This window comes from Sus scrofa, chromosome X (genome assembly GCF_054392235.1).
Source record: "Sus scrofa isolate SSC_HxYL_T2T_F1_AM1 chromosome X, Sscrofa_HxYL_maternal_Yorkshire_Landrace_v2.0, whole genome shotgun sequence".
NCBI classification, from domain to species: Eukaryota; Metazoa; Chordata; class Mammalia; order Artiodactyla; family Suidae; genus Sus; species Sus scrofa.
Window position 1 is genome coordinate 120,553,473 of NC_139401.1, and position 23,371 is coordinate 120,576,843.

At 39.8% G+C, this 23,371-nt stretch overlaps 1 protein-coding gene across 4 annotated transcripts in view; it reads left to right on the top strand.

The window, feature by feature from the left end:
• Positions 1-23,371, top strand: part of HPRT1 (hypoxanthine phosphoribosyltransferase 1) — a 36,724-nt gene that overhangs the window by 10,731 nt on the left and 2,622 nt on the right. For all 4 annotated transcript variants that reach the window (XM_085006337.1, XM_085006338.1, XM_085006339.1 and 1 more), the window contains 5 exons: positions 852-958; positions 2,475-2,658; positions 14,174-14,239; positions 18,193-18,210; positions 20,304-20,386. In XM_085006337.1, coding sequence (XP_084862463.1) covers positions 852-958; positions 2,475-2,658; positions 14,174-14,239; positions 18,193-18,210; positions 20,304-20,386 — 458 coding nt within the window. The remainder of the gene's footprint in view (positions 1-851; positions 959-2,474; positions 2,659-14,173; positions 14,240-18,192; positions 18,211-20,303; positions 20,387-23,371) is intronic.

A 23,371-nucleotide genomic window follows, 5' to 3' on the forward strand; every position in this document is an offset into this window, starting at 1 on the left:
GTCCTGTTCAATAGAGTATCTACTATGAAGGCACCTCCTGAGAATCTCAGACTTCTAGAAGTTTGGGTTTTTAAGGAATCGTGTAGCTTTTTTTGGTGATTTGTTTTCCCCCCTTTACTCTGAGATGAGAGAGGCTCTTTGGATTTGAGGTGGGGAACAGCTCTTTTTCTTGTTCACTGTACTATTTTATTGTATTATTTTATTTTATTTTTTTGTCTTTTGTCCTTTTAGGGCCGCACCCGCAGCATATGGAGGTTCCCAGGCTAGGGGTCAGATCGGAGCTGTAGCCACCGGCCTACACCACAGCCACAGCAATGCCAGATCCCAGCCGTGTCTTCAACCTACAGCTCATGGCAATGCTGGATCCTTAACCCACTGAGCGAGGCCAAGGATCAAACCCGCAACCTCATGTTTCCTAGTCGCATTTGTTTCCTTTGCGCCACGACAGGAACCCCCAACTGTACTATTTTAACTTGTTAGACTGCAGTGCATTAAACATTATCTTAAACTGGATTTTCAAACATACACAGAAGTGGAGAGATTAGTATAATGGTTATTATCAAGACTTTGCCACATTTGTCTTAGCTCTTTCAAGTTTTTTACTCTTTGCTGAACTAAAGAAAATTTCATATCATGTCATTTTTGCTTCTATAATCTTAACTATTTATCTCTAAAACATGTTGGTTTCTTAAATAACTATAATTCATTATTATACCTATGAAAATTATAGAAAGTTCTTGATATCTCATATCTAAATTTTTCTGATAGGCCAAAGTTTTTTAACATCTAAATCCAATCAAGTGTATCCTGAAATGCTCTCATTGAAACAGCCATGTGTATTTCTTTTCCAGATTAGTGATGACGAACCAGGTTATGACCTAGATTTATTTTGTATACCTAATCATTATGCCGAGGATTTGGAAAAGGTTTTTATTCCTCATGGACTAATTATGGACAGGTTAGTATGATCTTAAATTGAAGTTTTGTTTTATTCTTATATTAATTACAAGTCTCATCAACTGTTTTAAGTAGTTGATATTTGAACATAAACTAGGTTAGCTTGTCACATATAGATGCTTTCTATTTTAAAAGCCCTCTTTACAAAAAAGAGAGGCGGGGAGAGCTTACTAATTACCTAGTATAAGTCATGGTATACTGGGAATCTGTAGAGGGTAGAATAAAGTAAATATTGAAGGGACATTGAAAGAATGAACTCTAGGCATTAAGTCATTGATTTCCCAACCCTACACAGGGTAATGGACTGGGGTTGAATCAGGTGAAGGCAAGGTCAGATTTTGATTATTATGTACCTCTAACTTGAAAATCTCCTGTTAAATGAATTGCAGTGAAAAACTTCACTTGGTATTTAAATGCTTGCCTTGTGTGTGTGGCTGTTGTTTTTTATTTTAAAATTACAATATCAAAATTACAGCCAAATTATAAGACAGCTATATTCTCAAATTCTAAAATATTCCAACTATAGAGGCTTAAATGAGAAGAGGAAAGTTCTCTCAGCCTCCCGTACACATTTCCTCCCTACACAGTAGCTGGGTACATATACTGTATATTTTAACACAAACTCTTATAGGTCAAAAATTCATTGGACAGCTTTTCATATTAGTACATGCAGAGCTATCTCATATATTTTAAATGTTGAGTGGCATTCCATTTTCTGGCTGTATAATAATCAATTTAACCACTTCCTTCCTTATTTATTTATTTTTTTAGAGCCGCACTTGTGGCATATGGAGGTTCCCAGGCTAGGGGTCCAATCAGAGCTACAGTTGCCGGCCTACACCACAGCCACAGCAACATGGGATCCAAGCCGTGTCTGCGACCCACACCACAGCTCACAGCAATGCCAGATCCTTAATCCACTGAGCGAGGCCAGGGATTGAACCCACAGCTTCATGGTTCCTAGTTGGATTTGTTTCCGCTGTGCCACAATGGGAACTCCTAACCAGTTCCTTACTGATGCATGCAAAACGTCTCCATTATTTTGCTTTTATAGATCATACTAGAATGGAAACATCCTTTTATAGACCTTTGAGCAATTGCTCAACTTAGTCCACATGGAAATTTTGGTTCGAAGGGAAGATGTTTATTGAAGGTTTTGAAGCTACCAAATTATCCTCCAAAAGAGTTATATTAATTTATATTCCCAGTGGCATATGAAAGTCTTCTTTTCCTCACAATCTGTTTTAATACTGTATATCAGACTTTGCCAGTTTGGTAGGTGAAACTGTATTTTGTCTTAATTTATATTTTTCAATTTTATGGTAGATGCTATAGAGGACTTGGATTTTAAAGGTTTTTGAAATTTTCTCTCCACTTTTTGAGCAAGGGTATATATACTTCATGGGGGCAAAAGATGTGTTTTGTAGAATTTTAATCCTTAAGAGATGTTTGTTATAAATTTTAAGTGTTTCTAGTATAATTTAATTTCTATGAAATTCTCGATTTTATTTCTGTAGGACTGAACGGCTTGCTCGAGATGTGATGAAAGAGATGGGAGGCCATCACATCGTAGCCCTCTGTGTGCTCAAGGGGGGCTATAAATTCTTTGCTGACCTGCTGGATTACATCAAAGCACTGAACAGAAATAGTGATAGATCCATTCCTATGACTGTAGATTTTATCAGACTGAAGAGCTACTGTGTAAGTAGATTTAACACATTTCAAAAACACATGGCATTTTTACTATATGTCCTATATTCTTCAGCTTTAAATGTTATATTTAAACTCCTTTTTTACTTATAACTTTTATACAACGAAAGGACTCAAAGTGATTTACATAAGAAATTAAAACCATATGAATTCCAAAATTCAAGGTAACATTAATTTGTGGTGAAGGATTGTTTTGCTGGAAAAAAAATCCAGCAACTGTAGGTTTTCCTGTATGTTTTTGAAGCTCTGCAAACTATACTTACATTTTACTTGGTTCATTTTACTTGGTTATGGTGAGATTTTCTGATCTATTCCATAGTACCTTATATCCAAGTGAATATTGTCTTTTTCAAACTAATTGCCTTGGAAGCTATATACTTATTTTAAAGGTGTTTTGGGTTTTTTTGGATTTTTTAAAGCCCCTTTTAGGCATTGCTGCTGGGACTTGGGAGGTAGTCTTACATCTAGCCTCTCTGGAGTTAGATTAATTTGCAGAGGAGTTGTAAGTCATTTTGAACTAGGTGCGAGGAACAAGGTGGGTCACCAGTTGTCTTTTAGAAAAGCATATATGGAGCAAGAGCATTAGCATGTCGAAGAAACCACTTTTGAGTCACAGTTGCTCTGCCTGTGTCACACAGTCTCAAATGCTTCAGAATATTGACACAGTAAGCCATATTGACACCGTGGGGTGAAACTAAATCCATGTCTTTTTTTTTTTAGTCTTTTTAGGGCCACACTGTGGCATGTGGAGGTTCCCAGGCTAGGGGTGGAATTGGAGCTGCAGCTGCCACCCACAGCCACAGCCACAGCCACAGCCACAGCCAGGCCAGATCTGAGCTGCGTCTATGACCTACACCACAGCTCATGGCAATGCCAGATCCTTAACCCACTGAGTGAGGCCAGGGATCAAACCTGCGTCCTAGTGGATACTAGTTGGGTTCATTACTGCAGAGCCACAATGGGAAGTCCCCATGTCATCTTTACATGTGAATGTCATCATCCTCAATTTCTTTGGCCGCAGTGAATGTTTGATTTTTATTACTTCATATTGTTGCTTTTTTTCTGGTTGCATGTTGGCATTGTTGTTTCTGAGAGTTACTATTTTCCTTAAGGTTAAGATTTCTCCCAGATTCTTCAAAGGTTAGAACGAATGTCTGATCTTTGCTGTTTCATGAAATCGGTGTTGCAGTGCCTCTTTGTAGAAACTTGCTTTATGTTTATTACATCTTTTTTTAGTAATGATTTTTATTTTTTCCATTATAGCTGATTTACAGTGTTCTGTCCATTTTCTACTGCACAATGGGGCGACTTAGTCACACATACATGTAGACATTCTTTTTTCTCACATGATCAGGCTCCATCACAAGTGATCAGACATAGTTCCCAGTGCTATACAGCAGGATCCCATTGCTTATCCATTCCAGAGGCTATAGTTTGCATCTATTAACCCCAAACTCCCAGTCCATCCCACTCCCTCCCCCTTGGCAACCTCAAGTCTGTTTGCGTGTACATGATTTTCTTTTCTGTGGAAAGGTTCATGTGTGCCTTATATTAGATTCCAGATATAAGTGAAATCATATGGTATTTGTCTTTCTCTTTCTGACTCACTTCACTTAGTATGAGTTTCTAGTTCCATCCATGTTGCTGCAAATGGTATTATTTTGCTCTTTTTTATGGCTAAGTAGTAGTCTATTGTGTATATATACCACATCTTCCTAATGCAGTCATCTGTATGTTTACATTTTCATTGAGAATAAGACCACTTTTAACTCTCAGCCTTCATTCTCATCTGTTTGACTCAAAGTCTTTGCCCTTTTCCCCGTTTTCATCAGTCCTGTGGGTGCTTGGCCAAACATTTCGGTATCGTTGTAGACATTTTCCCTATCCCATTACAACCCTTTGTGCTCAGATAGCATGACATTACTTCCTACTTACAAGCTCCTTTTAACTTGAATTAAAGACTTGTTTAAATACAAAATTTGGATTTTTACTCACCAAAAGTTATTTATTTTGCTGATTTAATCCTAGTTAGTATAGCTACTAACATTATAGCCACCCAGCCTTTAATGTATTGTGCTCAGAGGTAAAATAATGTGCTTACAATCCAGGGCATGATTTCTCTTTTTGGTCTTCTTAAGCCACCCCTCACTCCCTAACACACACGTACACCTAAAAAACAATTTTCTTACTTTATGACTTACACTTCATTCCTCTGGGGATTTGTGCAGAATGTTCTTTCTTTGAAAAAGATCATTTAAAAAAAGAGGGCAGTTTCATACTTTCTTTTTAAAAATATTTTATAGTTATGGAGCAATTTGAAATGATAGAAAGACTTTGGCATTTTATTTCCATTTTCTACTTTTAGTTTTTTTTTTCCTATGAGTTTTAGATCTTGGAAGATTGTTAAGCTAAACTAACTTCTCGACTGACAAAAGCATGAAATCTTGAACATAAGTAAAGCAAATTTTTAGGGTAATTTTTTTTCTTTCTTCTTCTTTTTTTTTTTTTTTTAGCTGTGCCCAAGGCATGTGGAAGTTCTTAGGCCAGGTATCGAGCCCACACCACATCAACAGCCCAAGCCACTGCAGTGACAACACTGGATCCTTAACCTGGTGCGCCACAAGAGAACTTCTAGGTTAATTTTCACATCGAAAAAAATAATATCTGTTCTGTGTTAAATTCTGTGTAGATTGATTACTAAACAGTAGAAATTAGGAAAACCATATACTTTGGTTGATTTAAAGTAGCATTTCTATCCTATTGAATAATTCATCAGCTTGTCATGGAAGATAGTCACAGGTACATATAAAAAAACGAGGCGATTTAATTTGATATAATCATAAAATGGAAATTTAAAGTTGTTTTCAGCATCAGTGACATTGATGTTTGTGTAGTTCTACATGCTGATCCTGACCAGTTTGAAATAGCAAATTAAATATTAACTGATCTGTACTAACCCTAAAGAAATGCTCCATGAACTATTAAATGTGCCCAGAATATGTCAGGAGCCATAACAGTGTTAACACACCACCTCTCATTTTTCTTCAGAGTGAAAATTTTCTGATTAAAACATACATGTTCATTATAAAGAACAGCCACAGAAAATTATAAAGGAATTAAGTCACCCTGAATTCCACTACCACTTTTATTTCTAACATTTTAAAAGAATTTTCTCTCTGTGTACACACACAGGTTATAGTTTCCATACTCATCATCAGAGTAGCTAGGCAGAGTCTCATTTGCTTAGTGGCTAGATGGGAAATTGTTTAGGGATTCCGAATACCATGTTGTATTAAATCTAAGAGAGTCCTGATTTTAAGACTTACCGCTATTTTTTATACTGCTAAGAAAGAAGACACTGTCCGTCATAGCTGTAAGTTGCTGTCAATATGTCAGTCTTAGGGATATTAAAATGTGAATGTACATTCTAGAACAATAAAATGTAGTACTATATATTCAGTGACCTTTTCCATCCCTAAGATTCTGTGGTATTCAAAAAAAAAAATGAAATAGTTGAAAAGTGTGCAGATGCATTTTCTTTATTGAGAGCTCAGTTTTGTAGTGAATTTTTTTTTTTTTTTGTCTTTTTAGGGCCACACCCGTGGTGTGTGGAGGTTCCCAGGCCAGGGGTCGAATCGGACCTCTAGCCACTGTCCTACACCACAGCCACAGCAATGCAGGATCCAAGCCGTGTCTGCAAACTACACCACAGCTCACGGCAACGCCAGATCCTTAATCCACTGAGCAAGGCCAGGGATTGAACCTGTGTCCTTATGGATACTAGTCATGTTCATTAACTGCTGAGCCATGATGGGAACTCCTGTAGTACATTTTTTTTTACTAAGATAATTTAAAAAATTTATGAGGCTTCAGGAGGAAAAGTTGTTGGACAAGTAAATTTTTTGTGGGAATATTTTTGTGGGCCTTAAGCAAAGGAAAAATTAGCCCGATTTATGGTATGTCCAGACTAAATGGCTTACATGAAAATGAGATTGTCCTTAGGATTTTAAATCTTGGAGAAAATTCTTTTTAAGTTATGAATTTTGTCTCTATGTACATTTGATAACAGTGAGGTACAGAGAGGGATTAAGTGACTTGCCCAAGACCATATAGATCTTTGATTTGAAACCCAGGCCTTTCATTCTGTGCAGAAATGAGAGTATTATTTGAGAAAATTTTTAACCGACTTGGACCCTTTAATATGGGCTTCCTATTAATTCTTTTTCTTTTCTTTTCTTTTTTTTTTTTTTTTTTTTTTGCCGTACCTGCGACACGTGGAAGCTCCCAGGCCAGGGATTGAACCCACGCCACAGTTTTGACCTGTGCCACAGCTGTGTCAATGCTGGATCCTTCACCTGCTGTGCCACAAGGGAACTTACGAGCTTCCTCTTAATTCTTAATTCTCTAGGAGTTCCCATTGTGGTACAGCAGAAATGAATCCAACTAGTACCCATGAAGATTCGGGTTTGATCCTTGGCCTCACCAGTGGGCTGGGGATTTGGGTCGCCTCGAGCTGTACTGTAGGTCTCAGACGTGGCTTGGATCCCGAGTTGCTGTGGCTGTGGTGTAGGCCAGCAGCTGTAGCTCCTGATTTGACCCCTGGCCTGGGAACCTCCATATACCACGGATGTGGCCCTAAAAAGAAAAAAAAAAAATCTCAATTCTCTCCTAGTCAGTTTTGCATGCAAGCAATTCATTTTACCAGTTAAGGGATTTTTACTCAGTTATAGTCAAGGTTCATTAAGCCGTAAGTTTCAGTCCTAATTGCACAAGTCCCTTGATTAGTAGCTTGATGAGGCTATCTGTTTAATGTATCAGAGGTGCAGATTACTTTATAGCAATTTATTATTTGTAAGAAGGTGGCTTTGTGAGTGATCTTGTTAAAGAAAAATATAGGAAATAGTGGAGTTCCCGTCGTGGCGCAGTGGTTAACGAACCCGACTAGGAACCATGAGGTTGCGGGTTCGATCCCTGCCCTTGCTCAATGGGTTATGGATCCGGTGTTGCCGTGAGCTGTGGTGTAGGTCGCAGACTCGGCTCGGATCCCACATTGCTGTGGCTCTGGCTTAGGCCGGTGGCTGCAGCTCCGATTGGACCCCTAACCGGGGAACCTCCATATGCCGCGAGAAGCGGCTCTAGAAAAAGGCAAAAAGACCAAAAAGAAAAAAAGAAAAAAGAAACATATAGAAAATAGTGAAGTAGTTCTTAAAGTATCTCTTATGAGAAGAGGTCAGTAGCTTTCAGTCTGACATTTTTCTCTCTATGTATTTAGTCAGTTACTTTAAGGTATGCTTTTTTTCTCCAGAACAGTTGGAAGTTAAGTGCAAGGGTACTCCTGTGATGTTGACACTAGATAATCTAAAGCAGATCTTCTCTAAATCTGCCTCTCTCTCTATATATATATAAAGCGAGTGAAGGGCCTCTGTTCCACTTGTTGAATTAAGACCATAGACATGGATGGGGGAAAGAATTTGTTCAGTTTAAACTGGCAGGAATGGGGATGTGTACTGTCCATGGCGTAAGAAAGCTCTAACAGAACTAAGGTCAAAAGTATACTTTCTAGCCCTTGCCTGTGAATTTTCACTTTAATATAAGTCCTTGCCAGGCAACTTAGGTTTTATATAAATAAGCACCTTGATTCTTAGAACGTAAAGGCAGTGTTCAAATTTGGTCCCACGAAACCACAAATTTTGTAAAAAAAAAATTTAAGGAAATTAATTTGCTCAGTAAACATATTATCACCTATTGTGTGCATTAGGCCATGTAAAGTGGCTTGTCGTTGGGTTTTTTTGGGGTTTTTTGGCCACACCCACAGCATATCTAAGTTCCTGGACCAGGGGGCCAGGGATCAAAACTGAGCCGCAGTTGCAGCAACACCAGATCCCTAACCCATTGCGCTGGGCCGGGACTGAACCTGCCCCAAAAGAGTGGTTCTGTTGAACATGTTTATCAGGTCCTCGTCCCAAACCAGACATGGAATGAAAAGCATGAAGATAGGATGCAATAACTTCTGAAGGTTTGAAAATAATGCACTTAAAAATACCAGATATTAAATACTAGTACTAACTCGTCAGTCTTTTCTACTGTGTTGTGCTAAATGGTATCTTTGATTTGTTTGTTTGTTTGTTCTCTGTTTTAGGGCCGCACTCGTGGCATATGGAAGTTCTGAGCCATGTCTGTGACCTACACCCCAGCTCACGGCAACGCCGGATCCTTAACCCAATGAGCAAAGCCAGGGATTGAACCCTCGTCCTCAAGGATCCTAGTCGTGTTTGTTAACTGCTGAGCCACGAAGAGAACTCTGCATCTTTCATGTTTTTAGAGTGGTGCTGACCAACAGAACTTTCTGTGATGATGGAATGTTCTGCTTCTGTGTTGTCTAATACAGAGCCACTAGCCACAGGTTCCTGTGTCTTGTGCAACAGAGGAGCTAAATTTTAATTTTTGGTAGTTGCCACATGTGGTTCGTAGCAACTATATTGGATAGTGCAGGACTAGATGATCTCTAAGGGCCCTGCTTCATTACCATCATTGTTTAAACTGATAGTAGCTTTTTTTTTTCTCTTTAAAGCAACATTTTTTTTTAAGTTTAAGAGAACTTGTGAAATACAGGTAAATAAATTAGCTCATTGACTGGGCAGATATCTTTCTAGACTTTTTATTTTCTGCATATATGCGTATATATATTTTTTTGTCTTTTTTAGGACTGTACCTGCGACATCTGGACATTCCTAGGCTAGGGGTCAAATTGGAGCTGCAGCTGTCAGCCTACACCACAGCCACAGTCACACCGGATCCGAGCTGTATCTGCCACCGGATCCTTAACCCACTGAGCAAGGCCAAGGATGGAACCCACATCCTCATGGATACTAGTTGGGTTTGTTACCGCTGAGCCACGACGGGAACTCCTCTGCATATATTTTTAGAAATTGGATTATCTGCCGTTTTTCATCTGAAGTGCAGTTTACCTCTAAAAGTTTATGACTTTAATGTTCTCCCTTTGGTTCCTGTTTTATCAGGGTGTAGGAGGAGAGCTAAAAGAACAGAGGAGGGTTGAAATGATGAGGTGAAGAGAAGGTGTGATTGAGTACAGTAGAGGTGGGGCCTAATTGGACATAGAAGGAAGGACTGTTTCCCAATAAGTCTATGCTGGGGGCCTAAAGAATGATCTACCCTGCAGGAGTTCCCGTCCTGTCGTGGTGCAGCAGAAACGAATCCAACTAGGAACCATGAGGTTTCGGGTTCGGTCCCTGGCCTTGCTCAGCGGGTTAAGGACCCGGCGTTGCCGTGAGTTGTGGTGTGGGTCGCAGACATAGCTTGGATCTGGCGTTGCTGTGGCTGTGGTAGGCTGGCAGCTACAGCTCCGATTCGACCCCTAGCCTGGGAACCGCCATATGCCACAGGTGCGGCCCTAAAAAGCAAAAAAAAAAAAAAAAAAAAAGTTCCCTGCAGAAAGCAAGCTCCATGGTGCTAAGCCTGGACTTCCTAGCTCAGTAATACTCCTAGTCTCACCCTCCTGGGGGTCCAGGTTTGGTGACTAGTCTCTGTACATTGTCTTCTTAGGGTCTCAACCTGTCGGTTGCAAGCCATTCTTTTGCAGCCCACTTACTACGTGTTTTCACACAGCTTTCTGGCCTCTTCCTATACCAAGCTGCAGTTCTGGTTGCTGCCTGGAGGTTTTCAAAATTTCTAGGGGTAGACAAATAGGAATAAACCAAGTTCCTTCCTGTTTCCCTTCTCATTTTTTTCCACCTGGACTCAAGAAAGGTAGATAAAAACAGAAACACAAATACTAGGGGTATATGTATGTAGACCCAAAGAGCTTCTCTGATAATTTTACGTAGTTGACAGTGACATTCTGAGTTAAAAGGACAGGTTGGGCTCTCTGGCTGGGGGTGGGGGTGGGGGCTTTCCCCTCCCCCATGCCAGTTCCGCCGTCTCATTAAAGATGAAGCCCGGAAGAGTCACTCAGTAATGACGCGAAGCAGGGATACAGCGGGACGCTTGTTCTGGGCAGGAAGGGAGGTAGCGAGGGGAAATCCTCTGGTGGAGTAATTGGTCCATGGGTGCTATTTGCATGCAGTTTGGGCGCTTGTACCTGCATTCTAGCACAGTGGACTGTAATGTTTTTCTTCAATGAATCTTCTATACTAATTTCCATTTAAACGGTGGCTGTACGTCCAATCTCTTGGGATAGAATGTGATGAAAGATACTATGAGAAAAAGATTGTGTGTATATATATGTATATATGTATATATATATGCGTTTGTATATATGACTGGGTCACTGTGCTATACAGCAGAAATTGGCACAACATTGCAAATCAATACTTTTTAATAAAAAGAAATACAAATAAACACAAATAAAATACAAATAAAAAATGAAAGGTGGCTGTATTTCCAGGAAAGAAGCCTCAGAAGCTAAAACCCTTGGGGTGAACAGGAAGATGGAGATTTAGGTCTCGGAGAGCAGCAGTGCTTGAATGCTTGAAGTTTTCTGTCTCTTACGCTGTCACCATTGCCTGGGTTTTTTCCACACCTCCATGCTTTTCAGTTCTCAGTTATTCCTTCCCTCTAAAAACGGGTCCCAATTGAAGTTGAACTGTAATACCAAACTTCTACAGAAGATGTCACTATTTCACTAGATTTACAGTGTAAATCTTTTAATAAGATTCACCATGCTGTACAGTAGAAAAAAAAATTGTATTGGGGAAATAATTTAAAAAGTAAAATAAAATTAAAGAAAAGATTCACTCATTGAAAGCTTCAGGTTTTGTCAGGTTTTTTTTTTTTTTTTTTTTGCTATTAATTCTCTGTGTTTGAAATTAGGTTTAAGTTAGAATAAGAGATGTCCAAAATTTCCTTAAGATGAGAAGTAATATACAGGAGTTTTTTGATGTTGGAAATCATACTCATGTATCTTCTCTTTAGCTTGCAGCATTGTATACTGTTGGCCCATTTGTGCTTTTCAAAAATAACACTCCATAAAGAAATGGACAAATACATAGAAGCATAGGACAAAAACAGAGGTACAGGCATGGCTCACTTTATTGTGCTTTGCAGGTACTGCATTTTTTATAAATTGAAGGTTTGTGGCAATTCTTTGTCAGGCAAGTCTATTGATGCCATTTTTCCAGCAGCACTTAGCCACTTTGTGTCTCTGTCACTTTTTGGCAATTCTCCCAATAGTTCAAACTTTTTCATTATTATTATATTTGTTATGGTGATCTGTGATTAGTGATCTTTGATGTTACTCTTGCTAAAAGATTATGACTCCCTGAAGGATCAGAGGATTTTATTTTTAGCAATAAAGTATTTTAAAATTAAGGTATGTGCTTTGTTTTTTTAGACATGTTGTGATTGCATACTTAATAGACTACAGTATAGTGTAAACATAACTTTTTTTTTTTCGTCTTTTTAGGGCCACACTTATGGCATATGGAGATTTGCAGGCTAGGGGGTCTGATCAGAACTGTAGCTGCTGGCCTACACCACAGCCACGCAACACGGGATCTGAGCCGCATCTGCAACATACACCACAGCTCATGGCAACACCGGGTCCTTAACCCACTGAGCAAGGCCAGGGATCGAACTTGCATCCTCATGGATGCTATTCAGATTCATTTCTACTGAGCCACAATGGGAACTCCTAAACATAACTTTTATATGCACTGGGAAACCATAAAAATTCATGTGACTCGCTTTATTGTGATACTCACTTTGTCAGAATAGCCTGGAACTAAACCCCAAATTACTGAGGTATGCCTTAGGTAAAGGTAAAAAGTCTCCTTATCCCTTCTCACTACTCAGGAGTAATTGCAGTTATAAACTTTTTTAAAAATGCTGAACAGAAGTGGTTTCACAGGCAACACATCGCTTTACAATTTGGTATTTTTAGTTACCATTGTTCATATCCATATGTATAGATTATCAGATTCTTTTTAATAGCTACACAGTGTTACATTGTGCATATATACCTAAATTAAATAGCTCCCTGTTAATAGACATGTTGGTTGTCTTCAATTTTTGTTTTTTATAACAGTTGATACAGCAAACATCCTTGTATGTACCTTTGCACACCTGCGCTTTTGTAGCATTGATTCGTGGAAGTGGGGTTGCCAGGGCAAATGGCATGCATGTTTCCAGTTTTAATAGGGATGCTCTGTCTTTTTCAAAGGACACTATACTAATTTATACACTCACCAACAACAGGGTGCTTATTGCCTCTCACTCAAGTTTTGCCAGCATGAAGGGCTGGACAGTAGAATTACATTGAGTATCTGTTTTTCACATAATCATTTTAGATGTTATGGCTTTTTCTGTGAATTACTTATTTGTGTTTGTTCCCCATTTTTCTCTTGGAGTCTTATTGTTGGAGCCCAATGTATAATAGAAATATTTGTTACAGATATTTTCTTTCACTTGGGGTTCATGTCACGCCTAGGTTTTTACTCTCACTGAGAATGTGAAAATATCCTACATTTTCTTCCAGTCTGCTTATGGTTTTGTTTTTTACGTTTATATTTTAATCCATCTGGAATTTATTTTTGTGTATGCTGTGAGGTAGGGATCATACATTTTTCCCCCCAAATGGATTACTAGTTGATGAAACACCATTTATTGAATAATGTATCCTTTTCTTACTGACTTGCAATACCATCTGTATCATATACTAAATCCTCACATATTTCTGGGTCTGTTTCTGGGCTCTATTCTGTTCCTTGATCTCTGTGTATATGACTCTGCTGGCACAGTCCCATGGTAATTGCCATAGCTTTGGTGTGGTTTGCTCTTTGGTAGGGCAAGTCTAAGCGCTTTCCTTCATTCACCTGCTCTTTCAGTTTTCTGTCTTGAATCCAGCACAGCCAAATTATGATCGTTATCACCACCAATTACGGTGGGTATGGAACATTCCCTTTTGAAACTCCTTTAAGGGTTTCTACTAGATTCTGTGATAGCAGAAAACTGGCAGCCCAAGAGATGTGCCTTAAAGGACTACTGATCAGACCTGACTTCCCAGACTATGCTGAAAATGGCCTGGGCCTGGGCTAGACTTGTGAGGGAAATACATTTGGAGTTGTTGGTGACACAGACCAGACCCTACAACTCGACTGACTCATGGGAATGGTCCAGGGCCAGAACCAGACACCTGTCATGCTAATAACTTCTTTCCTGGTTCAGAAATTACTGAGACTGAAGATGGCGGCTGCTATAATACTGCCCACTCAAAAATGGTGTACCCTATTTTTAGGACTCTTAAAAGCATTGACTCGGCAGTGGCCAGTTAGCACTTCTTAATTTTTACTAATCTCTGGTGGAACGTTACCTAGTCATTCATTTCTAGAAATGTAATTCTTACAGTTTGTATCATTGAGAATACCATAATGCTATGACATTAGATAGCTAACTCCCTAAATCTTCTCGTTCCCATTTGATAATTTGAAATGTTTGTGTATACATAGAAGGATATACATATACATTTATTATCTTTTTTTTTTTTAACTAGAATGACCAGTCAACGGGCGATATAAAAGTAATTGGTGGAGATGATCTCTCAACTTTAACTGGAAAGGTATGTATCCTGGAGGGGGAAAAAGTACTCCATACCAGGAGTCAATGAGTAACACTGCTTTCAATCCATCACCAAGAGGCAGTTTAGATAGTTACTTAGGCACGCAAAGGTTATTTAACCGTTAAAAACTGTCAGGTATCTTTCTCTAGGTCATATAGCAAAGAGGCAGCAGAATTCAACAATAAACATGAAGTTTGGGTTGCCAAGTACTGCTGGTCTGCCTCTGTGGGGCTCTAATTTGGGTTCCTTCAAAAATATATATCTGGGAAGCACAGTCTTCTTTTTAAAAATAGACCACGCATATAGGTTTCTTAAAAGGTAGAGAAATGGGGAGTTCCCCTTGTGGCTCAGTGGAAAACGGATCTGACTAGCATCCCTGAGAACGCAGGTTCAATCCCTGGCCTCGCTCAGTGGGCTAAAGACCCGGCGTTGCCATGAGATGTTGTAGATGTGGCTTGGATCTGGTGTTGCTGTGGCTGTGGTATAGACCAGCAGCTACAGCTCCGATTCGACCCCTAGCCTGGGAACTTCAATATGCCATGGGTGCGGCCCTAAAAAGACAAAAAGACAAAAAAAAAAAAAAAAAAAGTAGAGAAACAGTATAATGTGGTGGCTGAATGTGTGGGCTCTGGAACCAGACAGCTTTGATTCAAATCCCAGCTCAGTACTTCCCAACTATGTGACCCTGCACAGGTTATTTAACTTCTCTGTCTCCCATATATCTATAAAGTGAGGTGACAGTGGCAGCCACCTCAGTGACTTAAGAGGATTGAGTGATAGACTGGTTGTAGAGCTCTCACAACAGTTCCTGGTAGTTAGAACACTTAGTACAGAGAGTTTTAAATATGTTAAAATTCTTCCAGTGTAGATATTTGGCTGAGATAGTAGAGCTTTTAAGCTATTTCAGTATTATTCTTCTGATAACACTGTAATGATTTCTGAGTAACCAGTGGTAAATGATGGAAAGGTACATTTTTTTCAGCTGGCAGTTATTTTTTTGCTTATAGACACAATGCCAAATAGAATGACATAATCTCATAAAAGTTTCCTAAGAATCCTGTAATGTAGATTTTCTTCACCCCCATTTTACGGATTGGGAAACTAAGACACTTATTAGCAAGGTCAAAAGATTTGGCCAAGGTCACACTGCCAGTTAAGTGGTAGAGCTTGAAATTAAATGCAGATAGATCTGTCTGGCTCCAAAGTGCTTTTCTTCCTCTGGCTTTTAGATTTTAGTGTTTCTAGCTTACTTGACTGAGCATCTGTAAAGCAACTTTAACATACAACACTTGTGTCATAGTCTGTGGTCCCATTATCAGGGTCGTGCCAAACTAGTGTTGTCTTCCTCAACATCTTTTGAAAACTTCAAAGGAGAAATTATAATCTGTTGACTCTTTTCCCTTCCTGCCAGACCTATCCTCCTTCCCTTTCAGCATGTTTTGCCCATATTTAGAAGTCATTTGAAGCCCTTACTCCTATAATCAGTTTTTAGTGCTGGAAGGAGCCTAGCCATCAAAGCTTTCTGTGATTCCATTTGACCTTGCCTTTCCCACCTAATGGCTCTGTCCCACTTCATGGCTCTCTGATCTTAAAAGGTCTCTGCTTCTAAAATAACTTTCTTTTCATGATAGTCACAGTAAAGCACATTTATTGTGGAAAAAAATCAAGACACAGAAGTTGGGTGCAGTTATTTCTTGGTGGTGAAATTATGGGTTACTTAGACTTTCTATTTCAGTTCATCTCTTGGGGATACTGTGTGTGTGCAGATATGTATGTATATGCATACTTGTCCCTTCTTTTCCAGGTAGTGGTTGGGAATATGGGTTTTGGACCCTGAAAACCCCTCTTGAAATCTATCCTCTACCACTTGGCTATTTTTATGACTTTAGGCAAGTCATTTGACGTGAGCCTCGGTTTTGGTTTTTTTTTTTCATTTATTAACTAAGGACGTTACTGTTTGATGTAAAATAAGCTCTCAGTAATGGTAGCAATTCTCATTCTTTTTTTTTTAAACAGTAGCGATGATGTACTCTGGATGCTACAGTTTTGTGTTGGACAAATATTTAATCTCTACAGACTTTGATTTGTATAAACTGTCACATGCTACTAAAAAGCTATGATTATGATTTAATCAAAGTTGTGCATCTACTTAGTATTAGAGCCAAGACTAGAGTCCTGTTTCTCTGTGTCATAATTCAGTGCTATTTTCAAACTATAACTCCATCCCATGGTAAAAATCGCAGCATCAGTGAGCCACAGTTACTGATGTTATACTTCAGCTGAGAAAGAACCATGTGGTAGGTGGTGAAACAATTATTGGTTCATTAATCGACTACAGTTGACCCTTGAACAACACAGGTTTGAACTGTGTGAGTCCATTGCATGTGAATTTTTTTCAGTAAAGCCCTAGTACACTGCTACATGATCTGCGATTGGTCGAATCTGAATACGGAGGAACTGTGGGTAGGGAGGGCCAACTGAAGTTCTATGTGGATTTTCAACTGTGCGGAGGGTCAGTGGCCCTGGCTCCCTTTTTGTTCAAGGGTCAACTGTATATTCAATTTTCCTAAAGATTTAGGTTACAGTATCTTTTGAAAACAGATTGGTTGTGATATGAGGAAAGGAGTACATTATATATGGACTATAATAGTAATATAATGTATATTATAAATACATGCAGTTATAAGTATAAATTACAGAGTAAATAAGTTGAAGTTTTACAAAAGTGCTAATATTTCTTTTAACCCAGTGGATCTTGTGTGCCCTAAGAGTATATAGAACATTAAAATTCTGATGCTATAGGTATGTGACAGAGAAATGAGAACTACAGGTAAACAGTAGAACATGAATCTTCTTGTGACAATGAATATACCCAGTGTGTGACGTGCTTCCTCACTGCCAAGCATAGATAGGACAGTTACCTCGACCTTGGAGGTAACTGTTAGACAGTATTTGCTCTCAGGGTTCTTCCAGCTCTAAAATTCTGAGAGGTAGAAATTGGAAGGAAGCCCTGTTATCTTTCTTAAGTGTAGTCCAAGAACATGAACACATCCAGAAAATGCAGATCAGTCTCAGCCTACTGAGGAAATGGGTTTCGAATTGGATTCCATATGGTAAAGTAAATATCTGATTTTGGAGTTATTATACAAATTAGAGTTTTTGAATGTTAGGCTTGGAAGACACATACTAGTTCAAGTTCCTCATTTTACATATAGGAAACTGAGGCCTAGAGCAGTTTTGTGATTTGCCCAAGATTAGACCTCTCTTTAAGTAATGAAAACTTTTAAAACATGAACGTATGGGTCAAATTTTATTTTTAAAAATTCCATTGCTCTGAAAATTTCTTATTAATGAATTCCAAATCCTAATAGATGGCCCACTTGTTTATTTATTTATTTATTTTTGTCTTTTTACCATTTCTTGGGCCACTCCCATGGCATATGGAAGTTCCCAGGCTAGGAATCGAATCAGAGCTGTAGCCGCTGGCCTACGCCACAGCCACAGCAACACAGGGTCCGAGCTGTGTCTGCAACCTACACCACAGCTCACGGCAATGCCGGATCCTTTACCCCCTGAGCAAGGCCAGGGATGGAACCCACAACCTCATGGTTCCTAGTTGGATTCGTCAACCACCGCGCCACGACGGGAACTCCATGGCCCACTTGTTTAAATCAGGGTTTGATAAAGTAAAGTATTTTCTTATCGGCTTCGCCTGTGGCATGAGGAAGTTCCCAGGCTAAGGATCAAACCCACACCACAGCAGTGACTTGAGCTGCAGCAGCGACAGTGCCGGATCCTTAATCCACTGCACCACAAGGGAACTCCAGTATAGTAAAGGATTCTTAAAACAAGATTTGGATAAATCGTTAGAGTTTGTTCTGTTGTGATTTGAATTATAATTGGAAACACTGTCTGATTCATTGTCTTGATTTTAATTTCTCTTTTTCTTCTAGAATGTCTTGATTGTTGAAGTAAGTTTTACATACTTTCAATATGGTGTTTATGATTTTCTGACTTGGTATGCACAGTCCTAAAGGTAACCCAGGGAAAGAAATTCCTTCTCATCAGTTTTAACGGTGGGCTTGTGTTACAAGGGAGTGAGGGTGTGTTTTTTTGTAAGAAATATTTAGTGATTTATTCTTACTAGATAATGAAAAAAATTTTGGTGTATTTCTTAACCCTCTCTTTGTGGCTTGACTTTTTAAAATTTCTTTTAAAGTTGCAGGTGTTATTCCCATCCATGTTTTTATGCTTCTATTACACATGTCTAGCCATATACAAAATATATTTTTTGATAATTTATATGGTGCTGCACTCTGTATCTCTCTTGCAACTTGTTATTCTCACTCGAAATTGGTTTTGAGGTTATTCATGTTGAGACATAGAGAGTTCCTTGGCTTTAATCCTTCATAGCATTGCAGTGTACAAATCAACCTATTTATTGCCCTGCAATTAGGGAGCTTGCTTCCAATTTTTCCTACTATAACAGGGCTGCTAAGAGCATCCTTTTGCAGTATCCTGTGTGCAGGGGTGTGAGTTCGCTCTGGATACAGGCACTTAGAAGTGGAATGAGTGGTTATAGCGTTTGTACGTTTTCAGTTTTGCCGTTATTGACAAATGACTCGCCATAGTGGTCGTGTGCTTTGTACTCCCACCAAAGGCTGAGTTCTCACTCTTGTATGTAGAATGGTGTAAGGCTTAAGAGCAACAATAACCCCTAATTCATTTTTGTTGTCGTCAGGGTTTTTAGAAACTTTCGCTTACAGATTAAAAAATAAACAAATAACATCCTTTTCCAAGGGTTTTTGTCCATGAGTCATCCCTGGAAACTGGTTGTTTTTTTAAATGTACATTCACTAATTCCACTTTAGATTGATTCACTTTGTCTGTGGTAAAGTGCCACCTAACACATCACCACAAACTTAGCTTAAAATAGTCTATATTTATTGTCTCAGCTTTATTGTCTCCTGTCCTAGGGGTCAGGAGCCCTGAGTGCAGGCTAGCTTTGTCCTATGCCCCAGTTCTCATGAGGCTGAAATCAAAGCTGGGGCTCCTGCCTCACTGGTGGCTCTCGGTCCTCCTCCAAGTTCACTCAGTTTGTTGGCAGAACTGAGTTCCTCTGGTTGCAGGACTAAGGGCCCCATTTTCTTGCTGGCCCATGGCCTTCTCACATGGCAGCTGACTTCTTCAAAACCAGCAGCATCTCTCCAGGCTGCTCCAGCTCTCCTGTCTAACATAACCTAATGACTAGCCTGTCATTTCACAAGTCCCACTCACATTCAGGGCGGGGTTATTCTGGCTGTGTACACCAGGGGGCGGAAGTCCTGAGGGCTATCAGAATTCCGTCTGCCACAGCCCAGAAATCTGCATTTTTCACAAATCCCCAGCCCCGATGTTTCTGATGACTTAAAGCCCCACTTTGTGAACACTGCTTTATACCATTCTGTAGAGAGTGTTTTCATTGAAGAGCATTAGGGTTTTGGTTTAAGAAATAATTTCGCAGTTAAACATGGGTTTGTTTTAAATAATGTCCTACTTTTGACTAAATTGCTAAGATTCACTTTCATGTAGTCATTCTACATGGTAAAAACCTTATTACTCTGGATCCTTTTAAGATGATATAAAGCAGTGTTTCTCGGTGTGATCTCTTACCACCTGCATCTGAGAGTTGAAGGGAGAGTATCCTGATCTTGAATATATGAAAATCCCCTATATCTTTTATAATAAAGGGCAGCATCACACAACTCTCTAATATGTGTGTATGCATACTTGTATAGTATATATATATATATATGAAAGTATATATATATTTAAATTAGCTGTCATTGACCTCTTGATGTCTATAAAATCCAACCCTGAGGACTAGCATTCCTACTGCTTGCTGAGAGCTAAATTTACAGGTTCTAGAATATCTCAGTATGAATTGTGGTGAGAATTACTACACTAAAAAAAATGGCATTATTCCAGTTATACGTGGGATTTGGGTATTTTGTGTTTATATAATAATGAATTTTAAGCTATGATGGTTTTATTTACCATTTAAATGTCTTCCCTTTTTTTAAAGGATATAATTGACACTGGCAAAACAATGCAAACCTTGCTTTCCTTGGTCAAGCAGCATAATCCAAAGATGGTCAAGGTTGCAAGGTATGTACATAACATTTTGATATATCTCCTTTCCTCAGTTGAAAAAGGATTAAGTAATTGCTTCTTTATAGGGTAAGTTCTCTCAACTCTTTTTGTGTGTGTGTGTGTGTGTGTGTGTGTGTGTGTATGTGTGTGTGTGTGTGTTTAGGACCGTACCCACAGCATGTGGAGGTTCCCAGGCTAGGGGTCAAAGCGGAGCTACAGCTGCCGGCAGCGCCAGAGTCGAGCCACATCTGTGACCTACACCACAGCTCATGGCAATGCAGAATCCTTAACCCACTGAGCGAGGCCAGGGATCGAACCTGCATCCTCATGGATACTAGTCTGGTTCGTTACTGCTGAGCTACAATGGGAACTCCAGTTTTCTTTATCTTCAAAACGTAATATAATCTCAAATAAGAATCAGTAAGTGTCCTTTGTAAATAATTTGTCATGTGTTAAAGCCTTTCCGTGCAGTCACCTTATTGCCTAATGTTCCTAACATTTGGTTTTTCAGCAATCTGATAATGGCGTCAACTTGTCCTGAGTAGCATGGCAGAGGATTTTTGGCCTCTTTGCAAAACTGAGACCAAGGATCCTAAAGAGGGCTTAGGCAGTGGCAGGAAGGGGTGGGCCCTGGCGCTCCTGAGCTCCTGGAACCAGTGATGCATCAGGTTTTGTAGCCACATGGGAAATGTGCAGTGCCTGTTTCCTGTCTTCTAAGCCAGCCTCACCTCCTGGTCTGACCTACGCTGTTTGGCTTTTGCTTCATTAGTTCTACCCATGTTTATCCTTGATGGGGGTTTCACTCCCTGACAGCTCTGTGATAGACTGTTACCCCACTTCACAGATGGGGGGACACCAAGGCATAGGGGGTTAGCCACACAGGCACAGAGCTAAAACACTGTAGCAGGGAGATTTGAACCCAGGCAACCTGGCTCAGAGTTCATACCTTATTATTTTAAGCTTTTTGTCCAGTGACATCCCTGGGTGTTTTTTTGTTGTTGTTGTTGTTTTTAATGTTTGACCAATCTGCAGTTTTTGTGTAGGGGTCACATACTGATCTAACTTTTTTTTTTTCCTAAATGATTAACCAGTTTTTATAAACCTTTTGAAGGATGAGAATATCTGCCCAGTGTCTTTGAATCCCAGTAAGCCTCCTACTGAGTCATATGTCAGCAGTTTGTCCGCGGGGGCTTTTCTGACAGCTGGTGCAAGTGTATTGTCAAGTGAGCTTTTACTTTAAATGGACTGGGGACAGGCATGCTGAGTGTGTATAAATGATGCATTTGAGGGCACTAAGTAGTTTCCTGTAAACCCGTCAGTGCACTTGCTTATTTCTCTCCATGCTTTTAGGGTTTTAAATGTCACCCTACTGTGGCTCGGGCTCCTCCAGATGCTCTTTTGTGCCTCTTTCTTGGAATATGCTGTGAAACTGAGATAGGCTGCCTCAAGAGAGCTATTTCCTGTGGCTGGAGGTGTGAAGTGTAAACAGAATACCTAGGTCATTTCTTAGTGATGGAGCTGGCCCAAGTCAGGTGTTTGAGTTGTTTCTCAGCCTTCTTTTTTCCTCATCTCTTCCTTACCATTACATTTTAATATCACAGATATATTATATATCTTTATGTAGTGTATGTGTATACATGCTTTGTGCATAACAAGAGTAAGTGTCAAGCTTATTCTTTTTATTCAGTGCAGGTTTAAGAATGACCAGAAAGCTTCTTAACTTAAAAGTTTAATTAAAGGGAGTTCCCATTGTGGCTCAGCAGTAACGAACCTGACTAGTATCCATGAGGATGTGGGTTCGATCCCTGGCCTTGCTCAGTGGGTTAAGTATCTAGCGTTGCCGTGAGCTGTGGCATAGGTCACAGACGTGGCACATGTCCTGTGTGGCCGTGACTGTGGTGTGGGCCGGCAGCTGTAGCTCCGATTCTGCCCCCAGCCTGGGAACTTGCATATGCCTCAGGTGCCACCCTAAAAAAGAGCAAAAAAAATTTTTTTTAATTATGGAGTTCCCGTCGTGGTTCAGTGGTTAACGAATCCAACTAGGAACCATGAGGTTGCGGGTTCAATCCCTGGCCTCGCTCAGTGGGTTAAGGATCCGGCGTTGCTGTGAGCTGTGGTGTGGGTCACAGACATGGCTTGGATCCCATGTTGCTGTGGCTGTGGTGTAGGCCGGCGGCTATAGCTCCGATTCGATCCCTAGCCTGGGAACCTCCATATGGCAGGGGAGTAGCCCTAGAAAAGGCAAAAAGACAAAAAAAAAAAAAAGTTTAATTAAAAACTATTAACCAACAGGCATGTCAAATGCTATGGCCACTTTGGAAAACAGTTTGGCAGTTTCTTAAGAAAGTAAACATGTGACTACCATACAACTCTAGCAGTTGCAGTCTAGGCGTTAATCCCAGAGAAATGAGAACTTAATGTCCACATAAAAATCTGCCTATCAGTGTTCATGGCAGCTTCATTTGTAATGGCTTCAAACTGGAAAGAACCAAACTGTCCTTCAGTGGGTGACTGGTCAAAATAACTGTGGGCCACCCTACCGGGGAATCCTACTCAACACTAACAAGGAACAAACTGTTGAGCCACACAACGACCTGGAAGAGCCTCAAGGGAATTGTACCAATAAAAGCCCATCTCAATACTGTACTGTACTGTATTGAGTACTGTACTATATGATTCCGTTTATCCAACCTTCTTCAAGTGACAAAATGGTAGAAATGGAGAGCAGATTAATGGTTGCCAGGGGTTAGGGGTGATGGGTGAATGTGACTATAAATAAAGAGGTAGCAAGAGAACGCCAGGTGTGATGGAAAGTCCTGCATCCTGGTGGTGGTGGCTACATGGTTTCTCCACATATGTGAGAAAACTGCGTAGAACCACACACATACAAATCTGGATAAGGTCAGCAGTGTCCACGTCCTGGGTGTGGGCATCCACTACAGTTATGTGTGATGTTCATTGGGGGAAACTGGAGAAAGGGCACGCAGGCCCTCCCTTTGC